The sequence below is a fragment of the Belonocnema kinseyi genome, chromosome 3 (assembly GCF_010883055.1).
Source record: "Belonocnema kinseyi isolate 2016_QV_RU_SX_M_011 chromosome 3, B_treatae_v1, whole genome shotgun sequence".
NCBI classification, from domain to species: Eukaryota; Metazoa; Arthropoda; class Insecta; order Hymenoptera; family Cynipidae; genus Belonocnema; species Belonocnema kinseyi.
In genome coordinates, this window is record NC_046659.1 from 85,781,829 (window position 1) to 85,808,491 (window position 26,663).

Here is a 26,663-nt window from a genome sequence, read left to right on the forward strand (position 1 = left end):
CCGCTGGGGAGACTTGTCGTGCTTTTGCCATTTTTAGAAGTTTTTAAAAAATATTTATGCGCGAGAAATGCCGCTGGGGAGACTTGCCGTACTTTGCCATCAATAAAACTACTTAAAAAATTGGTTGAGGGAGAGATGCCGCTGGGGAGACTTGCCGAACTTTTGCCATTTTTAAAAGTCCTTAAAAAATTGTCTTGGGGAGAGATTCCGCTGGGGAGACTTGCCGCATTTTTGCCATCTTTAAAACTACTTAGAAAATTTATTGGGGGAGAGATGCCTCTTGGGAGACTTGCTGCAGTTGTTCCACCTTTGGAAGTACTTAAAAAGTTTTTTTCGGGGGAGGGATGCCGCTGGGGAGACTTGCCGCTGATGAGGGATGCCGCGAATGTGACAATTAATCCTGGGAGATTTGCCTCACTTTTGCCGGTTTGATGTGGATTGCAAAATTTTTCCCGAATGGGATATGCCACTGGGGAGTCTTGCCGCGGGCGAGAGATGCCGCAGGTGTGACAATCAGTCGTGAGAAACTTGCCACACTTTTGTCCCTTTGATGTGAATTGGAACATTTTTCCACGGGTGAGAGATGCCACTGGAGAGACTTTTTGCTAGTAGGCGATGCCGCACATGTGACAATTAGTTCCGGAAGGCTTGCCGCAGTTTTAATATTTTAATATGAACACGAAATATTTTTCCGGCGGAGAGATGCCACCGGGAAGACAATTAGTCCAGGGATACTTGCCTCAGTTTAGCCATTTTTAAATAGACATTAAACATTTTTTGGAAGGGAGAGATGCCACTGGGAGAATTTTTATCTGGTGAGAGATGCCGCAAAAATCTCAATTTCACAGTGAGAAATTCCGTGCAGGAGAGAAGCCGCTGGGTAGAGATGCCGCAGTTGTGACGTGCCGCAGATGAGGCACGCCGTAAATTTGACATGCGCAAAGGTGACATACCACAGATGTGACATGCCACAGATGTGACATGGCACAGATGTAACATGGCACAGATGTGACATGCTTCAGATGTGACATGCCGCAGGGAGACTTGCCGCAGAGAGACTTGTCGCATGTGACATGATATGAACCCGAAAAAACTACTTTTAGTTCTAAATATTTCTCTTGAGTCTGGATGTAGCGATCTATTTTTACTAGATAAATTTTAGGGTACTTCATAATAGTAGAAATAGAATGTTATAGTCAGGCTATTCTGATTTTCAGTAGAAGAAGCTTTTTTTATCTCAAATTTGAAATAGAAAGAAAAATAGGATTGATGTGTGCCAATTGACATCTATTTTTCTTTAAACAATAAAAATATGCAGAATTTAGGACACTTCAGAAGATCCTGATTTTTTTAGTAGAAAAAGCTGTTTTTTTCTGGAACTAAAATAGATACAAGAGTATACTTTTAATAAATTTAATACCAAAAATACCTTGCAAAAAATTCTTCTGAATGTCGGATCAAAAACTATTTTTAGTTTTTAATAATTCTCTTAAGCCTGCCCATAGACATCTATTTTTATTGGGAAAATATTATGGAACTTCTTAACCCGTTAAGGACCAAATGTCCGTTTTTTCAACACTTTGTTCAGCGACATTTTCTGCTACCGAATCGATTGTTAACAAATGTTTAAATAATGAATTCTTACGTGAAATTTCTTGAACTTTCGAAATACGTCATGAGAATTGCAAAAAAATCCAAACTGAAACAATGATATTCGTTTTTTAAACAAAAAATACGAATTTTTCATTGCAGCAAATCTTTATTTGATTATTTTCGTCTCGAATTTGTGAAGATAGACCTCTAAAAAGTGAAATTCTTGCATCCATGGACCCTGAGCTTTAAAATTTTATAGGTCCGTTTTCCGAAATTCAAAATGGCTTTTCCAATATGGCTGTCAAAAATTACTGAAACATTCCGATTTTCATCAAAATTCGCACATGGGGATTTTTTGCGCCCCTGATGATAAATCCGTGATCAGATTTTCAAAATTCAAGAGGCGGATTCAATATGGCTGCCAGAAATTACTGAAACATTCTAATTTTTATAAAAATCGCACATGGGGGTTCTTGGGACCGCTGATGACGAATCCGTGATCATATTTTTAAAATTCAAGATAGCAGATCCAATATGGCTGCTAAAAATCACTGAAACATTTCGACTTGCATAAAAATTCACACATGGGGTTTTTTGGGACCACTGATGAAGAATCCGCTGTCAGATTTTCAAAATTCATGAAGGTGGATCCAAGACCGTTAAAAAGAATGATGAAAAATGGTCATCAATTTCTTTTGCATTGTTCAAATGTCACGGTAAATATCGCAGTCGAATAATTATCCTCCATAATTACATATTGCCTAAATTCATTCCTCGCAATTCATGAATATTCAGCATGTCATAAATGTATTTTTCTGTACTAAACTAGTCACTGACTACATTCTCTTGTGCAAAAATATACAAAAATTCGAAATGTCGATGTTTTCGAATGCAAAACATCCGAAAGGCTTGTATCATACAGTCAATTGCGAGACGAGAATGTTGATGATGCCATGAATTTCGAAGCAGAAAAGTCCGATGAATTTGAGACTGATTGTGATTCAGAAGATTTTGAAAATCATGACAATGGCTGGCTCATCCACATATCAGACATGATCCCAAAAACCTCTTATGAAAATTTCCGTGATAGTTACACAGACAATCAATCAAAACTTGAACCAAACTACATTTATGAATGGTTGGATGGTGAAAAAACGTATCATGGAATCACTAAGAATGAATTTTTTATGCCTGAATCAACGAGGAAGAAAATTATGAACGCATCTTTTACAGAAGTCTTTAAATATTTTTTTCTAAAAAATTGAAAAATAATATTATTGATTATACAGCTAATAATGGTTGCGACCTTTCTCTTTACGATTTGAATATATTCGTAGGAATTATTATAATGTCGATTTTCAACAGTAGAAAGTGTCAAAAAGACTATTGGTCCACTGATCCTCTATTAGCTTTTAATCCCATATCTGCAGTAATGAGTCGTAAAACATTTTTCACGATCAAATCGAGAATAAAACTTTCACGACCTAGTGATGAAATCCCTACTGCCCGAGCTTAGCGTGTACGTGGCCCTTTTGAAATTTTTAGAAAAAATATAAAACAATTTGGTTTCTTTGCGACTGATCTATCAATTGATGAGATGATGGTCAAGTATTATGAAAGAAACTTATTGATACAATATATGAAAGAAAAACCAGTAAAGTTTGGTGTGAAATTGTGGTCAATATGTAATCCCGAAGGACACTTATTTGACTGCTACATTATCGGTGGCAAAGGGTCAAACCCTTATTACCAACAAAATAATATTACACTGGAAAAATGTTCTTTGGGTCGTCGAGTGGTTTTGAAGATGCTCCAAGGACTTCTAACCACAGTCGTGCCGAGAAAGGTAGTAGACTATCATATATATTTTGACAATTTCTTCTGCAATCCCGATTTATTGGTTAGTCTGAAAAATATTGGTGTATGGGCTGCAGGTACAGTGAAGGCGAACAGAGTCACTGTCGTTAATAATGATATGGATAAAGAAGCTAAACGCAGATCTTTTATCGTGAAACATGAAAAAAATAGTGGAACAAATTATATCACAATAAAGCTTTTGCTATTCAAAACAAGAATATGGGTGGAGTCGATCAACAGGATTATAACTGCAGTAAATTGATGCTTTCGATCAGATAAAAAAATGGACCTGGATAATTTTATTGAGAATAATTCAAGCCTCCATGACTAATGCTACTGTACTCACAAACTTGCTATGTGAGAAGACGAGTAAGGTGGGAACAAAAGATGTGGCATTAGATATTACTCGTAACTATCTCGTGAATGCTCCAAACCAAGGACCAATAGCACATAAGTCTGTAGTTGCAAACAAAAATAAACTGTACAAACTTCTCGAAATGCTCTACAAGAACACACAAAATATGCACGGTCTGTGATCTTTACATGTTCTCCGCATGTTTCCCAACTTTACATAAATAGATTTTCCTAATGTATGACCAGAAATTTATGATGGCTTCCAAAAATATAAATATTAAAGAAAATAAGAAATATATAGAACAATAAGAGTAAAAAAAATATTTTAAAAAACAAAACAAAAAAATTTGTTTAATTAATTAAAAAATTGTTATAAAAATAAAACAAGACTTTTGTAAATGTTAACCTCCATGTAGTAAGAGCTGGGCAACGGTGATGAATACATAAACGGCGAAAAGAGATGTGACTGATGCAAATGAAATTGACGACCATTTTTTATAATTTCGGACAGCGGTATGCGATGCGACATCTTGAATTTCGAAAATATGATTACGGAATCTTCATCGGCGGCCCAAAAACCCCCATGTGTAAATTTTTATGAAAATCGCAATGTTTTAGTCATTTCTGGCAGCTATGTTGGATCTACCATCTTGAATTTTGAAAATCTTATCACGGATTCGTCATGAGCGGTCCTAAAATCCCCTATGTGCGAATTTTTATAAAACTTGTAATGTTGCAGTAATTTTTGGCAGCCATATTGGATCCGCCATCTTGAATTTTGAAAATCTGATCACGGATTCGTCATCAGCGACCCCAAAAACGCCTGTATACATGCGTGTATTGGAATTTATGTCAAAATATTGCTCCAATACGAAAAATCAGAAGAAAAAAAAATTGGCATTTGGCCGCCATTTGGACATCGTCAGCTTGAATTTCTTAAAACTAACCTGTAAAATTTTAAAGCTTAGGGTCCATGGACGCAAGAATTCGTATTTTTTGTTAAATAAACGAATATCATTGTTTCAGTTTGAACTTTTTTGCAGTTCTCATGACGTATTTCGAAAGTTCAGGAAATTTTCCATAAGAATTTATTATTGTCAAATTTTTTAACCATCGATTCAGTAGCAGAAAATATCTCTGAAGAAAGTGTTGGAAACACGGACGTCGAGTCCTTAACGGGTTAAGAGTAGAATTGGAATGCCCTTGCGAAGCTATCCTTATTTTAAATAGAAAAGGCTGTTTTTGGTCTATAATTTCGAGTGGAAAAAATCGGAATATAGTAGTTCTGTAGTTTGAATTATAGTTTCAGTGCATTAATACTAACTGTATAAACAAATTAAACTTTAATGCTTTAGTTCTAAATATTTCTCTTTTGTCTGGCTGTAGCAATATATTTCTACTTGGAAAATGGTAGGGCTTTTGATAAAAATAGAAATAGATTGTTATAGTCGGTCTATCCTGATTTTCAACAGAAAAAGCTGTTTTGGTTTCAAATTTCAAATAGGAAAAAAAAAGGATTGATGTTTGCCAATCGAAAGGTATTTCTATTTGAACAATAAAAACATTTAAAATTTAGTAGTTTCGCTGCATTAATATTAATTTTATTTAAAAAATTAAAATTGAACGCACTTATTAAAATGTCTGTTAAAAAATATCTTCACAACAGAAATATCACTCATGTTTGTTTGAACATTGTATTCCATTTCTATCTATTTTTCCCCTAACAAGAAATTTGGAATTTTCTATCAATGAAAATAAAAATACCTGGATTAAATACTTTGTAAAGAAACTATTTTCAGTATCCTATTCCTTTTACCTAACTAAACATTTACGTAAGACTATTGAATGACACCGCGACGTAGTTAAGTGAACTAGAAATTCCGAAATGGGTTGAACTCTAAAATATCACAGAAAAGTAAATGCAGGAAATTTAGAACAGATGTATTTATAAAAAATAAAAAAATGTAGAAATGACGCTGCAACTGAAGGGAAGTGTGAACGTTTTTTGTTCCTCAAAGAAGCGTGTAATTATTCGTGATGTTCGAACCACTTGGTTGTCAACTCAGCAATCTATTTCCTGAGTTTTTCCCGATTTTTTCTTATTTTGTGAAGTCGTACTTTCGATATCAGAAACACATTTTATGTCCCGGCCTATTTCAGAAACGTCAATGAGAGTTTTATCATTTCGCCGTTAACTGAAAATTATAAATACGAACTTCATCCCATATTTTTGTTATTCCCTCTTTATTTGAGAACACCGTCCATATAAATCAAATTTCATACATTCCAATTTTAATGTAAATCATTATAATATTGGTTTTAAAATTTGTCATTATTGAAGAATCTATGGATATTAAATGTATATATCAACAGTTTCAGTACCAATTATATTGAAAATTATTATTTTCCCTCTAGGGCAATCATTTTTTAATTATTATGGCACCCCTTTAATTGGGTCAATCAATACTTTCGGAATATTGATGTTAAACTAAATTTATAACATTTCTCGAATAGTGTCAAAGCTGCTAGATTGTGTTTTGAAAACATTCAAATGCGGATCAAAGTCAGGGAAACTTTTATCCACTTTAAAAAAGCTGAATAAGCCAAGAAGCTTCAAAATAATCTCGGATTTTTTCAAACATAAAAAATATCTTTAATTTAGGGGTTTACTTTTTTATGCATGAGTGGTTTAAGATATCAAGATTTGCAACCTTTACAATGGACATCCTCTTCTAATTAAATTTCCTCGTTCTTTTGTAATGTCGTAAAGAATCAGAATTTCAAATGAAACTGTTTTGAAATTCCAGGGTTTAATTTAATTTATTGTGCCTGAAAGTAAACCAAGGGTCGAAATCTACCAGAAAGTCCCTTTAATATTATAATTTATTTTTTCTTGAAGAGAGAAATAATACCACTAAACTACTACGCATTAAAAATATCCGCCAATCGGTTTAATGATTTTTTTTTGTTTGATTAAAAAATATGTATTGATATTTCAGAAGAATAGAGAAAAATTTCGCGGGCCTGTAATATAATGATTTATTATTATATTATTATTTTTATTTTTACACAATTGTATTTTTATTTCGAGATTTTTTTATTCTTCTAAAATATCTATTATTCTGGAATTTCGTTTTAGTGGTCGTTTATTAAGTTTATTATCTTTTTATATTTCGGACATAATACTGCTGATAGATGATAACATTTTAAGGAGAGAATAAGCAGATACCGAGGAAATAGTACAAATAGTTCAATGAATAATTTTGATAAAAAATCAAAAAATATGATTCAGATTTTTTAAATTTATAATCCATAAATATGTAAGTGAAGAATTAATAAATCGTTTCATTTTTTTAGGATCCGCAAGTATACGATTCAGTCATTTTTTATTGTTGCTTTCAAAATGCAATTCACAAGTCCTTTTTTACGAAAATTAATTAATTTTATTGATCATGCAATAACTTTTTTTATTTTCCCTATTCAAATTGTTGCTTAGTTTTTCTTTTTGGTTAAAGATTAAGTTCTTCCATTGAAATTTTAACTATTTCAGTGAGAGATTCATCATTTTAGTTGGAAATTCATCTCTTTGGTTAAAAATCCATCCTTTCTGGATAAAACTTTAACTATTTTGATTAAAATTCATTTCCCTTTTTTGACTTAAAAATTTTACCATTTTGATGACATTTTTTCTCTTTTGTCTAAAAATCCTTTTTGTTTGACGATTCATCTCTTTTGGTAGATACTTCATCTTTTTTGTTTAAATATTAACTATTATATTTTTCATTGGGAATTTATCTTTTTTTTTGCAAGTTGAACTATTTTATTACAAATTCATTTTTACGCTGGAATTTTCATTATTTCAGTTAAAAATTAATCTCTTTCGTTAAAAATTGAACCATTTCCTTATAATTTTTTTAGTTCAATATTAATTTTTCACTAAAAATTTAACTAATATTTTTAAGGTAAATTTATCTATTTCAGCTGACAATTCAACTATTCAGTTTAAAAGTGGTTTTGGTTCAAATTCAACTACTTGGTTATTAAATCATCTTTTTAGTTGAAATTCAACAACTTCGTTATAAGTTCAACTCTTCTGTTGAAAGTTAATTTTATTCGTTTAAAATTCATCTCTTTGTTTAAAAAATTAACTACGTTTTTGAAAATTCGTCTTTCAAGGTTTGAACTTCTGTTTTTAACTGAAAATTTTACTATTGCATGTTTGTTTGAAAATTTATTTTTTTAAGCTGAAAATACTATTTTTTTATAAATTCGCTTTTTTGTATAAATTATTAAATTTTCTTCATTTTTCTTATTTGTAACTACAGATATTAAAAAATGATAACTATGTCATTACAAATCTTATTTTATATCTCAACTGCATTCTGCATACCAAAAGGTTCAATTAAAACTATGCTAGTCGAAAATCGGAAAAAAATTAATGCTTTGAGCATAAGGGATCAATATGAACTCATTTTTCTCATTTTTCTTATTTCACTTTTTTTATCATTGATATCAAATAAAGAAAACTATGAAATAGCAAGTTTTATTCTTTGTCTCAATTCTACATGCCAAGATCTTCAATTAGAGTCATCCTCGAAAAAAATCGAACTAAAAGAAAAGGTTCCAGCATAAAGGTCTAAATAAGAAAATTGCACTCATTTTCTTTGCTCTAACCACTGATATGAAAAAAAGAAAATTTTAACATAACAAACTGTCTTTCTAATCTGAATATAACATATCAATAGCTTCAATTTGAGCCATCCCCGATGAAAATCGGACTAAAAGAAAAGCTAAAGAATAGGAATCTTCACGTCTCTTAATTTCTGCTCAAATTTCTTAATACCTGGCACAATATTATTATGGTTTTCGACGAAACCATAAATAAGTAAAAAATGCGCAATCACCTTCAAAGTAACAAAAAAAAATTCTCGGAAGCAATTTATGTAACCCTGCAAGTTCCAATAGTTGCAAGGGTGTGGACGCCTATTCAGAAGAAACATATATAGATTTAAAAATTCATTTACTACATCCACTCTCTTCACTTTACCCTTCGCCGTTCCTTCCCAAAAATTTTTTTTATTTGCTTCCCCCGTTCCTCTCTCCTTCAGACGACGATGGATTAACAACTGACAGAAATTATAAGGGTATCTGCCCGGGGTTAAGAAATCGTAAGAAGTAACGATAGCCACTTCTTTTGCAAAAATAAGTAGAAAAAAATTTAAATTTTGTATGCGTAACGATAACGATAACTATAATTACTTTTTTCGTGATGTAACGATAACGGTAACTAGTTCCTTTTGAAAAGTGCCTGACGGCGATTCGTTACAGCAAATCTTGATATCATAGATCGTTAAATTACCATTTTTTAAATATTACAATTAGGGTGGCTTTTACCAACCTTGATGAAACCGTATTTGAAGAACTCAAGGAGAAACTTTTGGAATGAAGATCTTGAAGCTACTTCTGTAGTGAACTTCTGAGATCTTAATTTTAAATAAGCCTTAAGAGAAATGAAGTGCAAATTAAACAAAACTGGTAATAATTTATATTTCAGATTCCAACGGCAGCGGAAGAGGCGGAATCCGTGCAAGTGGAGGCGGTGGTAGCAACGAAGGAAGTGAGAGAAGAATGGTGGACATTACGAGGGATAAGCCGATTAAAGTTGCTGTTAGAGTACAAGTTCCCGTTCGTGATCATCCGAAGGTAATATATAAGAGATGTCGGAAAACTGGATTTAAGAGGCTGCACTTTCTCTCTTAAATATAAAGTTTTTGCGACATCAATAGGGTCCGTTTATTGCAAACTCGCGGAATAAATATCGATAAACCCTCTTATCCTATCCTATAGCAAGGTACAATGGGCAAAATTAAATAGAAACAGCCACTTTTATTTGACCGAGCTGTAATTAATTTCAAACGACATTTTGAAAATAAGTGAGCGATCTCTTCTTATATGTTTATTTTTTACGAGTAAGTACGCTTTTTCAAAACTGTTGTAAAACTTCTTGTCTTTTTACCTCACTCCTATTCGTGATATTATATTAATTCATCGCATCTTTAATTAAATTCTTGTGAAAAAATTTGAAAATTAAAAATAAAATTAATTTAAAATTTAATTCTTATAAAAACTATTACAAAAAGTTGACAAAATTCCATGTCCTTACAACATTGTACACTTTAAATTTAAGTCAAAGTTTAACTGATTAAATTAATCAACCAGGCTTAGCCTGAAAACTTAGTAATTCCTACTGACAAGACAGTCATTTGAATAGATGAGTCAATAGATATTGCTGATTTTCAGTCAATAGAAGCAAATGATTTTTCTGCTATAATAAAATAGTAAAATGATTTCCAATTTAAAATTCTTAATAATATTCTTCATTTTAATAAAAGATTTAAAATAGCCATAAATACCATGATATAATTACGGACCAGATCTATCAAAATGACAAATTCGAGTAGTGAACTTTACCGATGAAGTAATTCAAAATGGCTTTGTTGAGATCATTCAAAATTACTGATTCTTTGAGTGGACGTTATTGATTAGATCCATTTCTCTTTATTGGTAGAAAATAAATTTTCTTTGTTCAAAATTAGTCTTCTGGTTGATTCGACTGTTTTCGAATTAAAATTTGTATATTTTTTACCTGAAATATCAACTATAGCATTTTTCTTTTTGAGAATTCATATTTTTTATTAAAAATTCAACTACTTAGTTCAAATTTGACTACTTTGTTCAAAATAATTTTTTTGTTTTGGTTGAAAATTGATGTTTTTCAATGAAAATTGATCTATTCCATTTATGGTGAAAAATGGAGTTTTTTCAGTTGAACAATCAACTATATCTTTAAAACTTCATTTCTTTTGATAAAAATTAGTCTTTATTGCTGAAAATAAATTTTTTCGCTGAAATTCATATTTTGGGTTAAATTAAACTATTTTTTATTTCAATTTGAAATCTTTTTAGTTCACATTTGAAACGCTTTTTACTTAAAATGAAAATCTTTCTTAGTTGAAATATCTACTCACATTTTTTGTCGAGAATTCACGTTTTTTATTGAAGATTTTACTACTTGGTTGAACTAATTTATTTTAATTTTTCTTGTGGTTCAAGATTCATGATTTTACTTGGAAATTTATCTCCCTGGTTCAAAATTGAATTAAAAAAATTTCATTCGTTTTTAGGGCTAAAAATGAATGTTTTTAATTGAAAATTTAACTATCACTTTTTTGTTTAAAAATTAACTTTTTAAGTTGCAAATGCAATTATTTAGTTGATCTTTTTACGTTGATAATTCATCTTTTTTGTATAAAAATAATCTTTTTGGCGAAAAATTATTTTTTTACTCAACTAGTGTAGGTTGAAAGTTGAACTGCTTTGATAAAAATTCTTTATTTTCGTTAATGATCCATTGTTGAAGGAAAATCCTGCTTAACAGAAATTAATCTCTTTCAGTTAAAAATTCCACTTATGGTTCAAAATTCATGTGATTTCTTGAAATAGCATTTTCTTTGGTAAGAAATGAATCTTTTTGTCAGAAAATGATTTTTTCTTTTAAATTGAATTACGTGATTGAAAATTTAACTGGTTTGTTAAAACTTCTTTCTTTTTGTTAATGTATTATAATTTCAGCTGAAAATTCATCTCTTTAGTAGAAAATTTAACTTATTGCGAATTAAATTGTTTTCATAAAAATTTATTTTTTATTTTTGGTTTTGAAACTAATTTTTGTTGATTGAAAATTAAACTAATTCATTTTTGGTTTGAAACTTGACGTTTTCAGATGAAAATTCAACAGATTAGATCGTTTAAAATGAATTATTTCATCAGTGACTCGATTTGACTGATTTAAAATGTCTCTTTTAAATGATTATTCAAATGCTTATCATTCAAATAAACAATAATGACATTTTTAATAAATACCTTTTTCTCTATCTCACTAATTATTACTTTAACATACTCATTGTGATTAATATGAAAAGAAAAAAACGCTTTATGCTATTCTGAAATACTTTCTTTCACAGAAATTCAGAATTGAATAATTCTATTTTTTCGATTTTCATCCATATATTATGTTTAGAAGGGATATTTCACATTAGAGTGGGTCAAAAAACAAAATTAGGGAAATCGGAATTGAAACTACGTGGAAAAGTAGGGTATTAGGACTTGGAAGCAGTATACATAATTTGTTGCGATCTCTAAAAAAATGTACATGTTTTTAATTAAAGTTCTCTAGGCGATAAAATATGTTTCATGGACCTCTGTTTTCAAACCAATAGTTATAAAATCTACAGGAACGACGAGAGAATTTCTTCAGGTATTTGATGCTTTTCTATTATTAGAAATCCATAGGTGTGGGAAATAATAAATCAGGCTTACTATACAAGACCTGGAAAACCTGGAAAAATAATGAAGTATAATTCCAAAACTTTTATGAATTTCTATGAAAAGTTCTAAGAATTTCTACGAAAATATCTACATTTTTACGACAATTTCTAAGAATTTGTAATGCATGTTAGATTCGGAATTATCTGTTTTCAAATTTACATTGCACAAATATTGTACAAATATTAAAACTAAGCCTCAATTATGTAGTCATGGATTTTTCTATTTTTTCTTAAGAAATATAATTTATTAATAATTAAGTGTAGAAGTTTGTGATTAAAAAAAAATAAACGTTTTTTTAGACTTATATTTTCGTAAAATTGCAAACAAAGGTTATTTATAAGTCATGGTAGAAGTTAATTATTTTCTACAAGAGAACTACAAAAAATTAAGGTTGTGTCATGCTGTTTAGATTTTTATATTTCTTAGAGAATTTTTATTTTTTATAGAAAATCTTAAAACTTCATAATTAATAATTAAAAAATTATAATCTTATACGATCCGCTATAAAATTCGACGTTTTCAAAGAACTTTGCAGTTTTTCTTTAAAAAATTTCCAACAGGGCTTGCAACAAATCTTTGGTAAGTTAGCTTGCACCTAATAAAATGTGCTGAAATTGAATAGATTGGAATACATTTTTTAAAAAGTTCACCTGGAATTTTGAATGAAAAAAAATGTGTCTACATTCGAGGGCTTAATACTGTTCAAAATACGCGAAGAACGAAAATTATCAGCTGATTTAAAATATTATCATTTATTTTTTTTAGTGTATTTTTAACAGTAACAGTTTCTTAGACATAGAAACGAGTTGTCAAAGCTAGCTGGAAAAAGATAATTTGGACAAACACCGAATTCGTCTTTTTTTAATTTATGATTTCCTAACATTTTTTTAAAAGAGAATGGATGTTTACCAGTAGAAAAAGCTTTAACGCCTGAAAAAAATCTTTCGTTATTTTTTTAGATATTAATGTTGTTTTTTAAAATCAGGGGTTCATTATACACAAGTTATCGCCGAAAGAACGTTAATTCGAAAGCTGAAAAAATTTAGAGTGCTGTTTAAATCGTCTTTTTTTTATTTACATATGAAAATTATAGAAACTAAGGAAATGAGAATTTTTTAAATCACACTAAGCTACCTCGCAAGTTTAAGGCGTTGTCAGTGTCCTAATACACTACTTTTCCACATAAAGTTCCAATTTCGATTAACATAATTCTGTTTTTTCGATCCACCCTAGTCCAAGGCCAAATGTATTCACGTCTACGTTTCAGACTTTGGAACTGTTTTGGCATAGTTTGCATTTTGAACGGTTGATCAATTTAGAGAAGGGAACAGGATGTTAATTAAATAGAAGCTGACCAAACAGGTAGCATAATGGTGTCGCATGAAGTTTGAATATTGAAACAACTATACTGTTTCCACTTCAAAATTAATCGAGTCCTAGAATTTTAATAAGGAAATTTCTTTTTTCTTTTGTTCATATCACTTCTCTTTTTCCACTTGTGTGAAACGAGAAAATTGGAACACCTGTGCAGACATGCTAGTTGCTCTTCTATAAAAGATTTGATCTTGTTTTGAAAGTTTGATTCGAATTCCTTGTAGTTTAATTTCGTGGGGAAGCTCCTGGGACCAAAAGGAAATTCCCTGAAGCGATTGCAGGAAGACACGATGTGCAAAATGGCTGTGCTTGGACGTGGATCCATGAAAGATCGACAGAAGGTGAGAGACAGAAAGAATCTTAATTTCACATTCGAATTTTTAAACACAAAAAGCCTTCTCGAATATTGATGGATTTAAGGAGTGACCTGAAAATTCAATATTTGTTCAGTCTGGATTTGAAAGTTTGTAATTAAAAATTAAAATAATTATAGTGGTAAGTTATATATTTTATCAAATTATTTTTTCTTAAATGGGCAAGGGTACGTCAGGAATATTAAAATCTCCAAGTGGTCATTCGATTTTATTCAAAAACTTTTTTTAGAAAAAATACTCGGTTCATTTACCATGATTTTGTTATAGAATTTACAGAAAATCTTATATCATTTGAAAACGTGGTATCCGACTGGCCGCATTTTATAGTGGGAAGAAATTACTTTTTTGGTTAAGATACAGCCCACATGTTTTTACAGATTGGGACAAACTACATTTTTTAAAGCCGATACAATTTTATAGAAAGTTCTCGAGCCTGATTTTTTATTTACTTTTTTAATTTTTTAATAAATAAACAAACATGACGAAAAAAAGGCATAAAAGAAAGAATTTTTATGTTGACAAATGCCTGAGTAATGCGTTTGGTTATTAAATTTATTTATAATGAATACAAGAATAAACCGAAAAGAAATTTTGTCCATTATAATATTATTTTAATCTAAATTTGTTGCAATATAACTTTTAAAAAAAGGTAATATTATTGAAAATTATATAAAAAACACTTTCAACAAAGTATTTGTATAAAAAAATGTGTTGTGTATTGTATCATGATGGAATATCTTTAAGTAATATAAATCTATATGGAACGTACAGGCTGTCGAGCCTGATTTTTTACTAATCCCTTTAAACATTTGGTCCAATCGTTAAGAAAAGAATATTGTTATTGCAGTGTATAAATCTTTAGTATTAAAATTCTTCATTTAAAAATTACTATTTACAAAATTCGACGAAATTAAGAAGAACAATCTCAAAACAGTCACTTAAAATCAAATTAACGCAGAATGCAACCAATCAAGTAGTCAAAAACGATGAAATAAAATTAATGATAAAATAAATAAATTAGGAACGTATAATTATAGGAAGAAGAACTTCGAGTAAGTGGTGACCCAAAATTCTCACACCTAATGGAAGATTTACATGTAGAAATTTCTGCATATGCAACCCCTGCAGAAGCTCATGCAAGAATTGCTTACGCCTTGGCAGAAGTTCGTCGATTTTTAGTTCCAGTAAGTACAATTTATTAAATAAGAATTTTTTTTAATTCCAATTTTGCATCAGTTTTTAAAAATTAGTATCATTAGGGTGATCCAAATATATACCTGTAAAAATTCGATTTTTGTGGCCGACCCCCCCCCCCATTTGTTCATTTTCTAAAAAAAAAATCTTAATTTTTTTCAAGCCTTTGGGCTTTTTAAAATAACATGGGATTTTGAATGGGAAAAGCTGGGTTTTCGACAAAATGGAAAGAAGAAGTATTTAAAATGCAAAATAGTAGTTTTCTATCAAATTCATGCTAAAGACGATATTTTTCGGAATTGTTTCAACATAAATTATTTTTAATCGATAAGTGACGAGTTGCTGAGTATTTTTATAATAATTTTAAATTGTTTAAACAATTCATATTTTTTCAATCCACATTTTCCTGCTGTAAGTCTTGAAAAGTTATTATTTTTCGGGATCAATGACATAAATTTAATGAATATCAACTTCTTAATTAACATATTTTGTAAATATTTTAAAAAATTGTCCACTGCAAATCGTGAAAATTTAATTTTTCTGTAATCAATGACACAATTAACGAATGTTAAAGGTTATGTTTTTGTTTAAGTTATTTTGATATTAAGATACTTTGATATTCACAATTGATAATAATTTACTTGCGCCTTTTCACAGGGAAGATGGAGAAAAGTCTACTTTTTTCGAATCTCTTACACTATGTCGCTTATTATTTAGTATTTCCTTCTCACAGAGCGTATACCATATATTGTTTAAATGATAATTATTTTCTTAAAAAATATAATTCAAATCCTCTCTCAGGTGAAAAAGTTATAAATAGTTTATATATAGCTGACAAAACACTAATATTTATCATTTGTTTTATACAGAAAAATGTATAAAACAAATGAAAAATATCATTGTCGTGTCCACTATATATAAATTATCGATAACTTTTCCACCTAGGCTAAGTATAGTCCTTTTTTTCTTTTAATCACCCCCGTAGATTAATAAAGTCTATAAATCGAAAACAATTTGCATGTAGATTTTTACTACAGTATATAAATGAAGCAGAACAGAGAAATAATTTTAAGAAAAAAAGGACAATATTTTTCTTAGAGCAGTCGAATATTATTGTTTAAAGAATATAGGGTATACGTTCCGAGATAACAAATACTAAATAATTATTGACATAGTGCAATACATTCGAAAAAACTAGACTTTTTTCCACCTTCCCTATGAAAATTCGCAAGTCAGTTATTATTAATTGTAGAAATATTTTCGAATCATTTTAAACAAACAAGTATTTTTCTTGACATTCTTGAATTGTGTTATTAATTGCAGAAATTACCTTTTCTCGATTTACAGGGAAGAAAATTGTTTACACAAATAAAAAGTGGTCACAAAATTTATGAATATTCTTTAAAAAAATATTGCTTTAAACAATCGTTAATTTTGTCTTCGATTACAGAAAATAATAATTTATCACGATTTTAAGGAAAAAACTTGTTTAAACAAATGAAAATTGTTAAAATAGTTGCCAAATATGTTAACAAATAATTAAAAACTCTTTGCTTATCGATTAGAAATTATCTATGCAGAAAGAATTCCAAAAAGTACCTTCTTTATCATGACTTTTATAGAAAACTGCTATTTTGCATTTTTTGGGACGATTTTCGGACTTATTTTTTCGAAAACCAAGCTTTTCCCATTTAAAACCCCATGGTAATTTCAAGAGCTCGAGGCACAGGTGTTAAGAAAAAGAAAAAGAAAAAACATTACGCATTTTCTTTTTTCCGGAAAACGAACAAATTCTGAGAAAGTGTCGATCACCAAAAATCGAAAGTCGATTTTTTGGACTACCCTAGAGTATCCTTTTTAATTTAGCACACACTAGGATGTAGAAATTCTTGGAAAACCTGTACGAGTAGATATGGTTGTTCATTCAATTCCTGCTTAAATACTTTATTACCTGGCAATTCAGATGTAGCAATTTTTTTCAGAAGCCCCATTTTTCAATCCTATAAAAAGACCTATTTCAGTAAAAGCTTAAGCACTCGGTTAGAGTTAAGCTTACGCTCAATGTCTTTATCAAGCTTTTTTCATTTACGATTGTTCGTAAAAGGAAATTTCGCTGCACAGTTTTCAAAAGCCCTGCACGATAGTGCTAGGAAAACGTGTCTACTCGGAAACACAATTTCTTTTATTCCTTGATAAAACAGTATTGATTAATTGAAATGATAAGAGACGTCTTTACACTGCTTTTGAAATGCAAAAACGAAATGAGATAAAAAGAATAAATTGGAATGAAAACGCAAGTGGACAGTAAAAATACTTTTTTTTAAGAAACTATTTTGTCATTGAAAAAGCAGTTTTAACATTTTATTTATTTTTGAAAATATTTTTAGGGCTCGAACTCACTTCTGAAATAAAAAATTGTATCAGTATTCAAATATTTTCAAATGCCATAAAAGCTTTGAAATCCGTTCAAACTCTTTGAGGACACCTGAAATCTGTTGAGATACTCTGAGAATCCTGGAAAACTCGTCAATCTTTATAAGTCCGTAAAAATCATTCGAAATTTCATAATTTCTTTTGAAATCCTTTGAATCCCTTAAAACTCTTAAAATATCTGAAATCTCTGAAACCCGTAGAAATGCGTAAAAATCCCTTGATATTAAATTTCATTTCATTTACTCCCTAAAGATCTGTAAGAATTCTAAGAAAATATTTCAAATAAAATTGATATCTTCATATCTTTCGAAAATTCTTTGAAATTTTCTGAAATTCTTAAAAGATCTTTGAAAACCCTTCGAAATTTGGTAATCTTGTTTAATTCCTAGTATCACACAAAAAGCATACAAAATCCAGTAAAACATCTTAAAATCTTGAAATATCTTCCAAATTTCTACATAAATGATGAAATCTTTGATACCTTCTGATAAACCATAAAATCTCATAAGATCTGATAAAGCCTTTCGAAATCCAATTAAAAAACCTTAAATCCTGTTGAAATCCATTGAAATAAATAATAAGTCATAATAATTTTAGGGAACGTACATTAATTATGTACAAGTGATTTTTGAAATTTTAGACCCCTCCCCTCTATTATAGATTATTCGTAAGATTTTTGTGATCCCCCTCCTTCAATGCGTAAGATTTTATATTTTTCAAAGGATTATGAAGATTTGAGGGGTTTTAAAATGATTCCAAAAAATTACAAAAGTTTCACGATTTTCAAATGACTTGAAAATATTTCAACAGTTTTATTAATTTTTCAAGGGATTTTACACGATTTTAAGGGATTTCAAGGATTTTAATCAGATTTTACGGCACTTCAAGAGGTCTCAAAAGATTTTAACGGATTTTTAGCTATTTTGAGTGATCATAAAGAATATAGAACTATTTGTCCACATTACAAAATATTTTAAGAGACTTTAAGAAATTTCGAAAGATTTCAAAAGAAGTCACAGGACTTTTTCCTAAAATTTCAAAAGATTTAAAGGAACTTTATAGGATTTCCGAATTATATAAAAGATTTAAGGGGATTTCGATAAATTTTAGTAACTTTTAATAGATTTAAAAAGATTTTAAGTTATTACAAGGGATTCGTAAAGATGTTCACAAATTTGAAGGATTTCAATTAATTTTTAAGAGATTTCACATATTTCAAGGGATCTCGTAATATTTTGAAATATTTCACGGAATTTCAAGAATTATTACTTATTTTTAGAGATTTAAAGGGATTTCCATGGAAATTTAAAGATTTCATAAATCTTAAAGAATTTTAAGGGATTTCTACAGTTTGTATAGGGTCTCGATGGGGATTATTCGTTTTAAAAACATTTCAAAAGACTATGTGCATACGATATCCAAGGAATTTAAAGGTTTTCAAGGAACATATTACGTAATTAATGGAAGCTGCCTTAAGAAATATTTTTATTTATTTTGACATTTTGTGAATCAAGATATGTAAAATATGTGTCAAGATTCCTTGAAATAATCATAATCTTTTAAATCTTCTGAAATCATTTTAAATTCTTTAGGAGTTTATAAATCTCTTTACATTTTCTATTATACTGCGAAATTGTCTAAAATCCCGTAAATCATCCTAAAATTTGTAATATATCTTAAGAATTCTTCAAAAAATTTGAAAACTTTGATATCAAATGAAATTTCTTAAAATATACATGTAGCTACTGGAAGTTAATAGAAAGGAATCGAATTGCATTTAATCTCTTATTTCCTTTGAAATCATTGATATTCTGTCAAATTACTTGGAATCTTTAAAATTAATATAAAAAGTAGAGTAAAATCTTATTCCAGTTAATGTACTCTCTACGGTTCTCTAGACATTTTCTGAAATTCCCTGACGTCCCTTCAAATTTGTAAATCTCATAAAATACTTTAAAAGCATTAATACACTATAAAATCTGTTAAAATCCCTGAAATAAGTTAAAATCATTCAAAATCCATTAAAACTTCTTAAAACCTTTGGAATTTTCTTAAGTTTCCAGAAAACCCTTCAAACATTCAAAAAATTGTTGAAGCCATTTAAATGTCTTGAAATCTTTTGACATTTCGATTTTTGAGACAGCGGATATGTTATTTTAGCCAATCAGCAAAGAAGTTTGAGAATATGTTTAAAGGCAAAGTTAAAAAGTAGTTTCATTAACGAAAAATTTGAAAAAATATATATTGGTATAATTTTTTTTCAAAAGAGAAGCAACGTTGCTTCTTTCAAAAATAAGAAGCAATAGAGGCGTGAATCTGAGGGCTGTAATTTAAAGTCACAAGACGTGATACTTCCCCGCGTAGCACAGTACAAAAAAATTTAAATTTTTTATTAAGATATAAATTCAAGCTACAATTCTTAACGGATCTGAATGTTTTTAGAATTTCTTAGACTCGGGCGAAAACCCTCTTAGTTTCGGTTGGATATCCGTCCGTCCGCAATACTTTTTCCCCGGGAAGGAAAGTAGACGTGAGGAGGGGAAATGATGAGAAGGGTGGAGAAGTAATGGGGGTGGGTGAGAAACTAGGGTAGCAAAGAAGTGAGAGATGGGCAGGTAGTGAAGGAGTGAGATAGGGGAAAAAAGAGGGGAAGTACTAGAAGAAGGGGGAGTAGGAGGAAGTGAGGGCAGGGGGGTAAGATACGATTGGATAGGATAGAATAGAAAGGACGGGCGAAAGAGGGAGGTTGAAAGGTGTGAGAGAGGAGATTTGAATAACTTATTTAAAATTAAATTAATGAAGCTTGGCTACAAATTGCTTTTTAAAGTCTTGTAGCCCAGGGCAGAAACCCTTATAGTTTTGGTTGGTTGTTTTCTGAGGAAAGAAAGTAGGGGGAGTTGAGTGAAAGGGACGAGATACTTGATGTAGGGGGGTTGTAGGAGAAAAGAAAGGAAGTAGGTGGGGTGTAGACGGGAAAAGTGGGGATGTGAGGAAAAGAAGAGATGCGAAGAAAAAGTGAGGTAGATGAGCAATAAAGGGTATGGGAAGTATGGAAGGGCTAGTATAGCAAGTTATTGAGGAGATGAGGTGGGGATGGTAAGATAAGATTAGATAGGATAGGAAAGAAGAGGAGAGGAGAAAGAGTGTCAGAAATGATGGAGGTGAAAGAGGAGTTGAATGACTTAATTAACGTCCTAATAACTTACGAAATCCTTTTTTATGGGCGCATGGCGCCTAATATGGATGATTTTTTTTCAAGCCCATAGAAAATAGATATGGGAAAATGGAAGGGCTAGTATAGCAAGTTATTGAGGAGATGAGGAGGGGATGGTAAGATAAGATTAGATAGGATAGGAAAGAAGAGGAGAGGAGAAAGAGTGTCAGAAATGATGGAGGTGAAAGAGGAGTTGAATGACTTAATTAACGTCCTAATAACTTACGAAATCCTTTTTTATGGGCGCATGGCGCCTAATATGGATGATTTTTTTTCAAGCCAATAGAAAATAGATATGGGAGCTAAGTAAACTAATTTTTTTTAGGATTACAATGACGATATAAGACAGGAACAAATGTGGGAGATGCAGATTTTGAATACTCAGAATCGTGAGGGACCGCAGGTTGTAGAAGCTCCATTAAGTCCAGCATCGAGTTTAGATGCTGCAAGTTCACCAACTGCAGCTACTACAGCAAACTCAATAGACGGACAAGACGACACTCCTAGTAGACCAACACCTTCACCACCACATCCAGCAACACTTAAGACTCAGGGCACGGTGCTTCAAGCCGTAACTTCCACCCTAGGTGAGCATTATGATCACGTAACGACGCAAATGTACATTGATAGAACTATATCATCTATTGTATAGCACAATGACCCCATAAAATAGTTATGTGCAGCTTCTAAAATCTTGAAATTAATGCCTAAATTGTCTACACCTTCAAAACTCTTTCAAACATTTTAAACTCTAAAGTCGTTAAGTACTTATTTTCTGATGTAGAATTTCTGCGTAGACATTCAATGACTGTTTCAAAACAGTGGCAAAAAGAAACTGAAAATGGACACTTAAAGTCTGAATAAAATAAGAAAGATAATTTTGAAAAATTTTACAATTAGTAACTTAGAAATATTAAATTCTATATCTATGTTCTTTGTCAATTTTAACGATTGGCTACTTGACTTAATAAATTAAAAATAAAATAAGTGCGATATTATTATCCTTCATAAGTTTAATTCCAGAAGAATTGTTCAGGCCATGTAAAGGTTCACTGAAATTCAACTAAAATAGTAGTAAATGTACATATTATCCGAAACTTTAAACTGCCATGAAGCAATAACTCGGCTGTTCCTACTTAAATAGCAATTAACGCTGTTTGATGTAGATTTTAGTTTATGTTTTTATATGGGCATTCATATATTACTATTAGAAATTACCCAAATTACTAGTTGTAAAATTGCAGCATTTTTATTTTTCCTATTTTGTTCCTCATTAGTAATGGTATGAGTCGGCGACAGTGTCTGGCGATCCCTCATATACATGAGGGAAATTTGCGTAGAGGGGGTAAAGCAACCAGGCAGACGGCGATTAGATGGAAACCGTCCAGTTTTCTGACGAGTTTTGTAGAGATTAAAGCATATTTAATAGGGCGATTATTAATTCATGAAAGATGCGCTTTGTGCATGTTTCCAGGTGGGCGGAAGCGGCCTTTACTTCCAGGTGGTAGACTCGCTATGTCACCCACAAAAAGAACTGTCATGTCTCTTCTAGCTCGAGCTCGTGCAGCACAGAACAAAGAACCACTTCAAACAACAGCTTCCATCATCACTGCGACTCATCCCCAGCCCACGGCACCTCTGATACAAGCTACCCTCCAGCTGCCAACTGGAGGTCTACAATCTGCAACTCAATCTCCACAATTGCCCAACGTTGGTAGTCCGCAAGTCTCCCAATTGCAGCTTGCAGCTCAGTCGATGCCACAACACACCACTGTTACACAACGACAACCCATTCTACAATCGCACACGCAACATCAAGTTTTAGCTCCAACAATTCATGGGCTATTACATGCACAGTGAGTATTTAAGTAATGTTATTAGTGTTCCGCGCTTGACCGGTTAAACGTTTAGATTCCATGATTTTATTACACGGAAAAAAAATTCTTGAAGCGAACGAGTGAATCGAGAATATATTAAACTTAAAGAAAGTGTACGCTTGGATTAGGTAAAACGTTTAGTTAGAAGTGTTAGACAATTAGTTACTTTATGTAAATTGTTCTCGTAAATCAGGAATTTGGACAAAATTTCTAAGTTCGAAAGTTTATTATTTTCGACAGATAATGTATAATTGTATTATCTTCAGATTAGAAAAAAAATTTAGTTGTTATAGAAATATGTTAACTTACAGTAGTCAATTTTTCGTCTGGTATCGCGAAAATGAATTTCCCTGAAATCCGTGTAATACATCTGGAGGTCAAGTTTGTTGTTTTTATCGCGTTTCTTGATATTTCAATATAGTGATCGCCTACAATCAAAACAAATGTAAATTATTATTACTGCATCATAAACTCCATTTAATATTAACAATCGCGCACATTTTAAGTGGTAAAAAGCGTTTAATTGTCCAAGGTAAATCTCAACTGTCACTGCTCCCGATTAGACCGTCGCCATTTCATTTCGCTGTTTCCATAATACACCGGCGCTCTTCCGATAATTGCTTCAGACACCTATTCTTAATATCCCTATTATAGCTATACTTATTAGGGGTTTGACTATATGATATCCCTGGTATATGGAAAATGGTCAAGGATATTCATTTTCGCTAATCCAGAGATCTTTCTAAATTCCTTCGTTCGTTTTCAGCTAAATGTTTGGCTATAATAAGGAATAATATCCCTGCCACAGCTCAATTTTTTTTACCATGTAGACAAAATATTCTAACTGACTTCATTTCAAATAAAAAACATTATTCTTAAGGAAAAATATTTAAATTCAGAATAAGAAAACATTAATTTTAACCATATTTTTTTCAATTGAATTTTCTCTGTGCGTTGCTTCTTACCAATTTCTGAAAAATGATTGCGTTTTAATCAATAACAGCTGATTATTTCTGGAAAAATATACTCTACAACCCTACTGTTTCCAAATTTAGAAATAACTAAATAATCTTAAAATATGAATATTTGTTTTTAAAATGTTTTCTTACAAAAAAATTGTTCTAAAGATTTCAGCCATGGAATAATTTACTTTCAACGTTGGAAACAGTAGAGTTGTAGAGAATGTTCTCTCGTAAAAAAATAAGCAGTCATTTATTAAAATGCAATCAATTTTATAAATTTGGTAAGAAGTGACGATCAGAAAAAATTCAATTGTGAAGAACATGGTTGAAATTAATGTTTTGTGTGAATTTGAGCATTTTTGATGAAAAATGATGTTTTTTATTTGAAATGACATCAATTATAATATTTTGATTCTTAAAATCATAGAAAAACTATTTTTTTCCGATATCTAATTTTTGACATACGGGTCAAATTCTTGATTTGTGGCTAAAAGTGAAGAATCAAATTTGGATCAAATGGGTATATTTTCGTGATAGAGATACCTCGAAGTATCTGTATTTGAGATTGCATATCAATCGGATACCCTGTGTTCTGTTGATAAACATTCAAAGTCAAAAAATGGAACTTGAATCTCTATGCTTGATTATTAAAATAAAGGGATACAATTTTATAATATTTACCGAAAGATTAACTGTTTTTCATTTCTTGACATTCAGTTTTGATTGATGAATTCAAAAAAATGTTGTAAAATCCCGCAAACTTATCTAAAAGCGTGCAATTTACATATTTTATTCGCAAAAAGTTAGATTCCTCCCTTAAATTTCTGCTGTCGAAATTTCATGTCATCGCATACCACCGCACATTTAAAAAATTAAGGTATCCATGGATTTCTTAGAATGTCTAATTGGACATAGAATTTTGTTCGCCATATTGGAACTGCCATTTGCAATTTGGAATTTTTTACGCTGAATTTGAAATCAGCGATCCCAAAAACCGGCTTATACCCAATTTGCGACAAATATGTAAACACTTCGAAATTTTGAGCTCCGTACTGAATACCACATTTTAAATTTGTCATTTTTGCGTGAAATTTTATATTAAGGACCCCGCGAAACCGCATTGTACCAAATTTCAGACGAATACGAGGTGAATTCAAATTTTCGCCACTTTTGATAGTTTTTTGCCCATAGTGGGTTCGGATATCTAAATTGTAGAAAAATTTCGCCCGGGTAAACTTTCCATAGTTTTTAAACTCCTTTTTTAGTTTTTCGTAGCCGTCCGTCCGTTCGACCATTGTACTTTTACTAAAAAGTGGAACTGAGTGAAAATGATAGTGAAGGACGTAATGTAAAATAATAGGAGGGGAAATGAGGTAAATAAGGGGAGGAAAAGTATGGGGTTATGGGAAATAAGTAGGAAAGTAGGGGGAAATAACGGAAATCAGAGAAGAGGGGAAGGAGAAGAAAGGGGTGAAAAGTAGGGGAGGTAAAATAAGAGAAGTGAGAGGTAGGGGAAATGATTAAAAACTAGGGTGAGTAGAGGAGGGGAAATAAAGGCTGAGTAAAGGCAGTAGGAAAAGGGGATTTTAGCTGTGGAAGCGAGGAGAGGGGGAAGTAGAGGAGAAGGAAGTTGGGAATGGAGGGTTCTTATGGTGAATTGGGAGTGCAGAAATCAGAGATGTAGGGGAGGGAAAATAGGGAGGGGGATGTTTAAGCGACTTGCATATTTACGTATTTAGAGGCTACGAAACCCTTTTTCTAGGCGCTCGGCGCCTACTTTGACTAATTTTTTTTAGTTTAAACTAACTTCATCTTAGGACCAAAACCAAAAACTTCTGTTTTTCCATTTAAATGCGAACTGAATTAATAGTGCCCAAAAAATGGGGTTATAAATGGGAAAAGCTCAGAAAAAAAATGGGAAAACAACCCAAACAACAGAATTTTATTTGTTTTTTGTAAAGTCCCCAAAAAAATCAAAATAGCAGTAAACTAATATAAGGAGTAAAATTTTTTGTTCAAGACATTTTGCTATTGTTTAAATAATTTCCATTAGTCAAAATTGTGTTTTTCCCCTGAAAATCATGAAAAGTTAATATTGTTTTGGAAATAACAAAATACTTAATGGTTTCTATGAGTGATTTTTTTTGTTTATGATATTCTAGGAGGAATATTTTTTGTCGAAGACACTTTGTAATTTTTTTTTTCTTTTCTGCTTTCAGAAATTATACCTTAATTGAGTAAACAATTAATATTTGTTCGAACAATTTTTTTAGGTCAATTATCAATAGCTACTTTTGTATGGAATTGAGGAGGCAGTTAATTTATGTAAAAAAGGTTAATAAAGTGAAAAATTATTCACTGTTTAAACAATTGAAAAATGTTCTAAGCAACCAAAATTACTCTTAACATTTATTATAGGTGTAATTAATTCTAGAAGATACTAAATTTTCATGATTTTTCAAGTAAAAATGAATTTACACAAATCGAAATTGTCTAAGCAATTGCAAAATGTGCTCAACGAAAAAATATTATTTCTAAAATTCTTTTTGTCAACAACTCTAAGAAACTATTAAATTTTCATGATTTACAGGAAAAATACCATTTTTTAACAAATAATAATTGCTTAAACGTTGAGAAATGAGTCAATAAATACTTAAAAAGTCTTTTTTTGCAAGGTTAAAGGAATTAATTCAAAGTGTTTCTAAAAATTATCTTTAGAAGTGAATAAAACACAATTTATGAAAAGTTTATGACAGGAAGTCGTTTTTCCCTTTTGTTTGTTTGATAAATGAACTTTTCCAATTATTTTAAATCCCCGTATGTTCATGTCAAAGGTCCGAGGCATAGGTAGAAAAAAGCCAATGGAAAAATATAAGGGAAATTATTTTTTCATTAACAGAGAAAATTGGGGGGTGGGGTCGATCACCAAAAATCGAAAGTCGTTTTTTTGGAACATGCTAAAGTTTATGTCTATTTCACTTGCCAGGATCCTAATAAAAATGATATAAAGTCGATGCGACAAAAAGTGACTTGAAAGAAATTC

At 30.8% G+C, this 26,663-nt stretch overlaps 1 protein-coding gene across 5 annotated transcripts in view; it reads left to right on the plus strand.

Annotated features, from left to right (window-relative positions):
• LOC117168726 (KH domain-containing, RNA-binding, signal transduction-associated protein 2) overlaps nt 1–26,663 on the plus strand; it is a 177,854-nt gene that overhangs the window by 150,123 nt on the left and 1,068 nt on the right. For all 5 annotated transcript variants that reach the window (XM_033354451.1, XM_033354454.1, XM_033354452.1 and 2 more), the window contains 5 exons: nt 9,359–9,507; nt 13,791–13,907; nt 14,978–15,124; nt 21,107–21,368; nt 22,256–22,637. In XM_033354451.1, the coding sequence (XP_033210342.1) occupies nt 9,359–9,507; nt 13,791–13,907; nt 14,978–15,124; nt 21,107–21,368; nt 22,256–22,637 (1,057 nt within the window). The remainder of the gene's footprint in view (nt 1–9,358; nt 9,508–13,790; nt 13,908–14,977; nt 15,125–21,106; nt 21,369–22,255; nt 22,638–26,663) is intronic.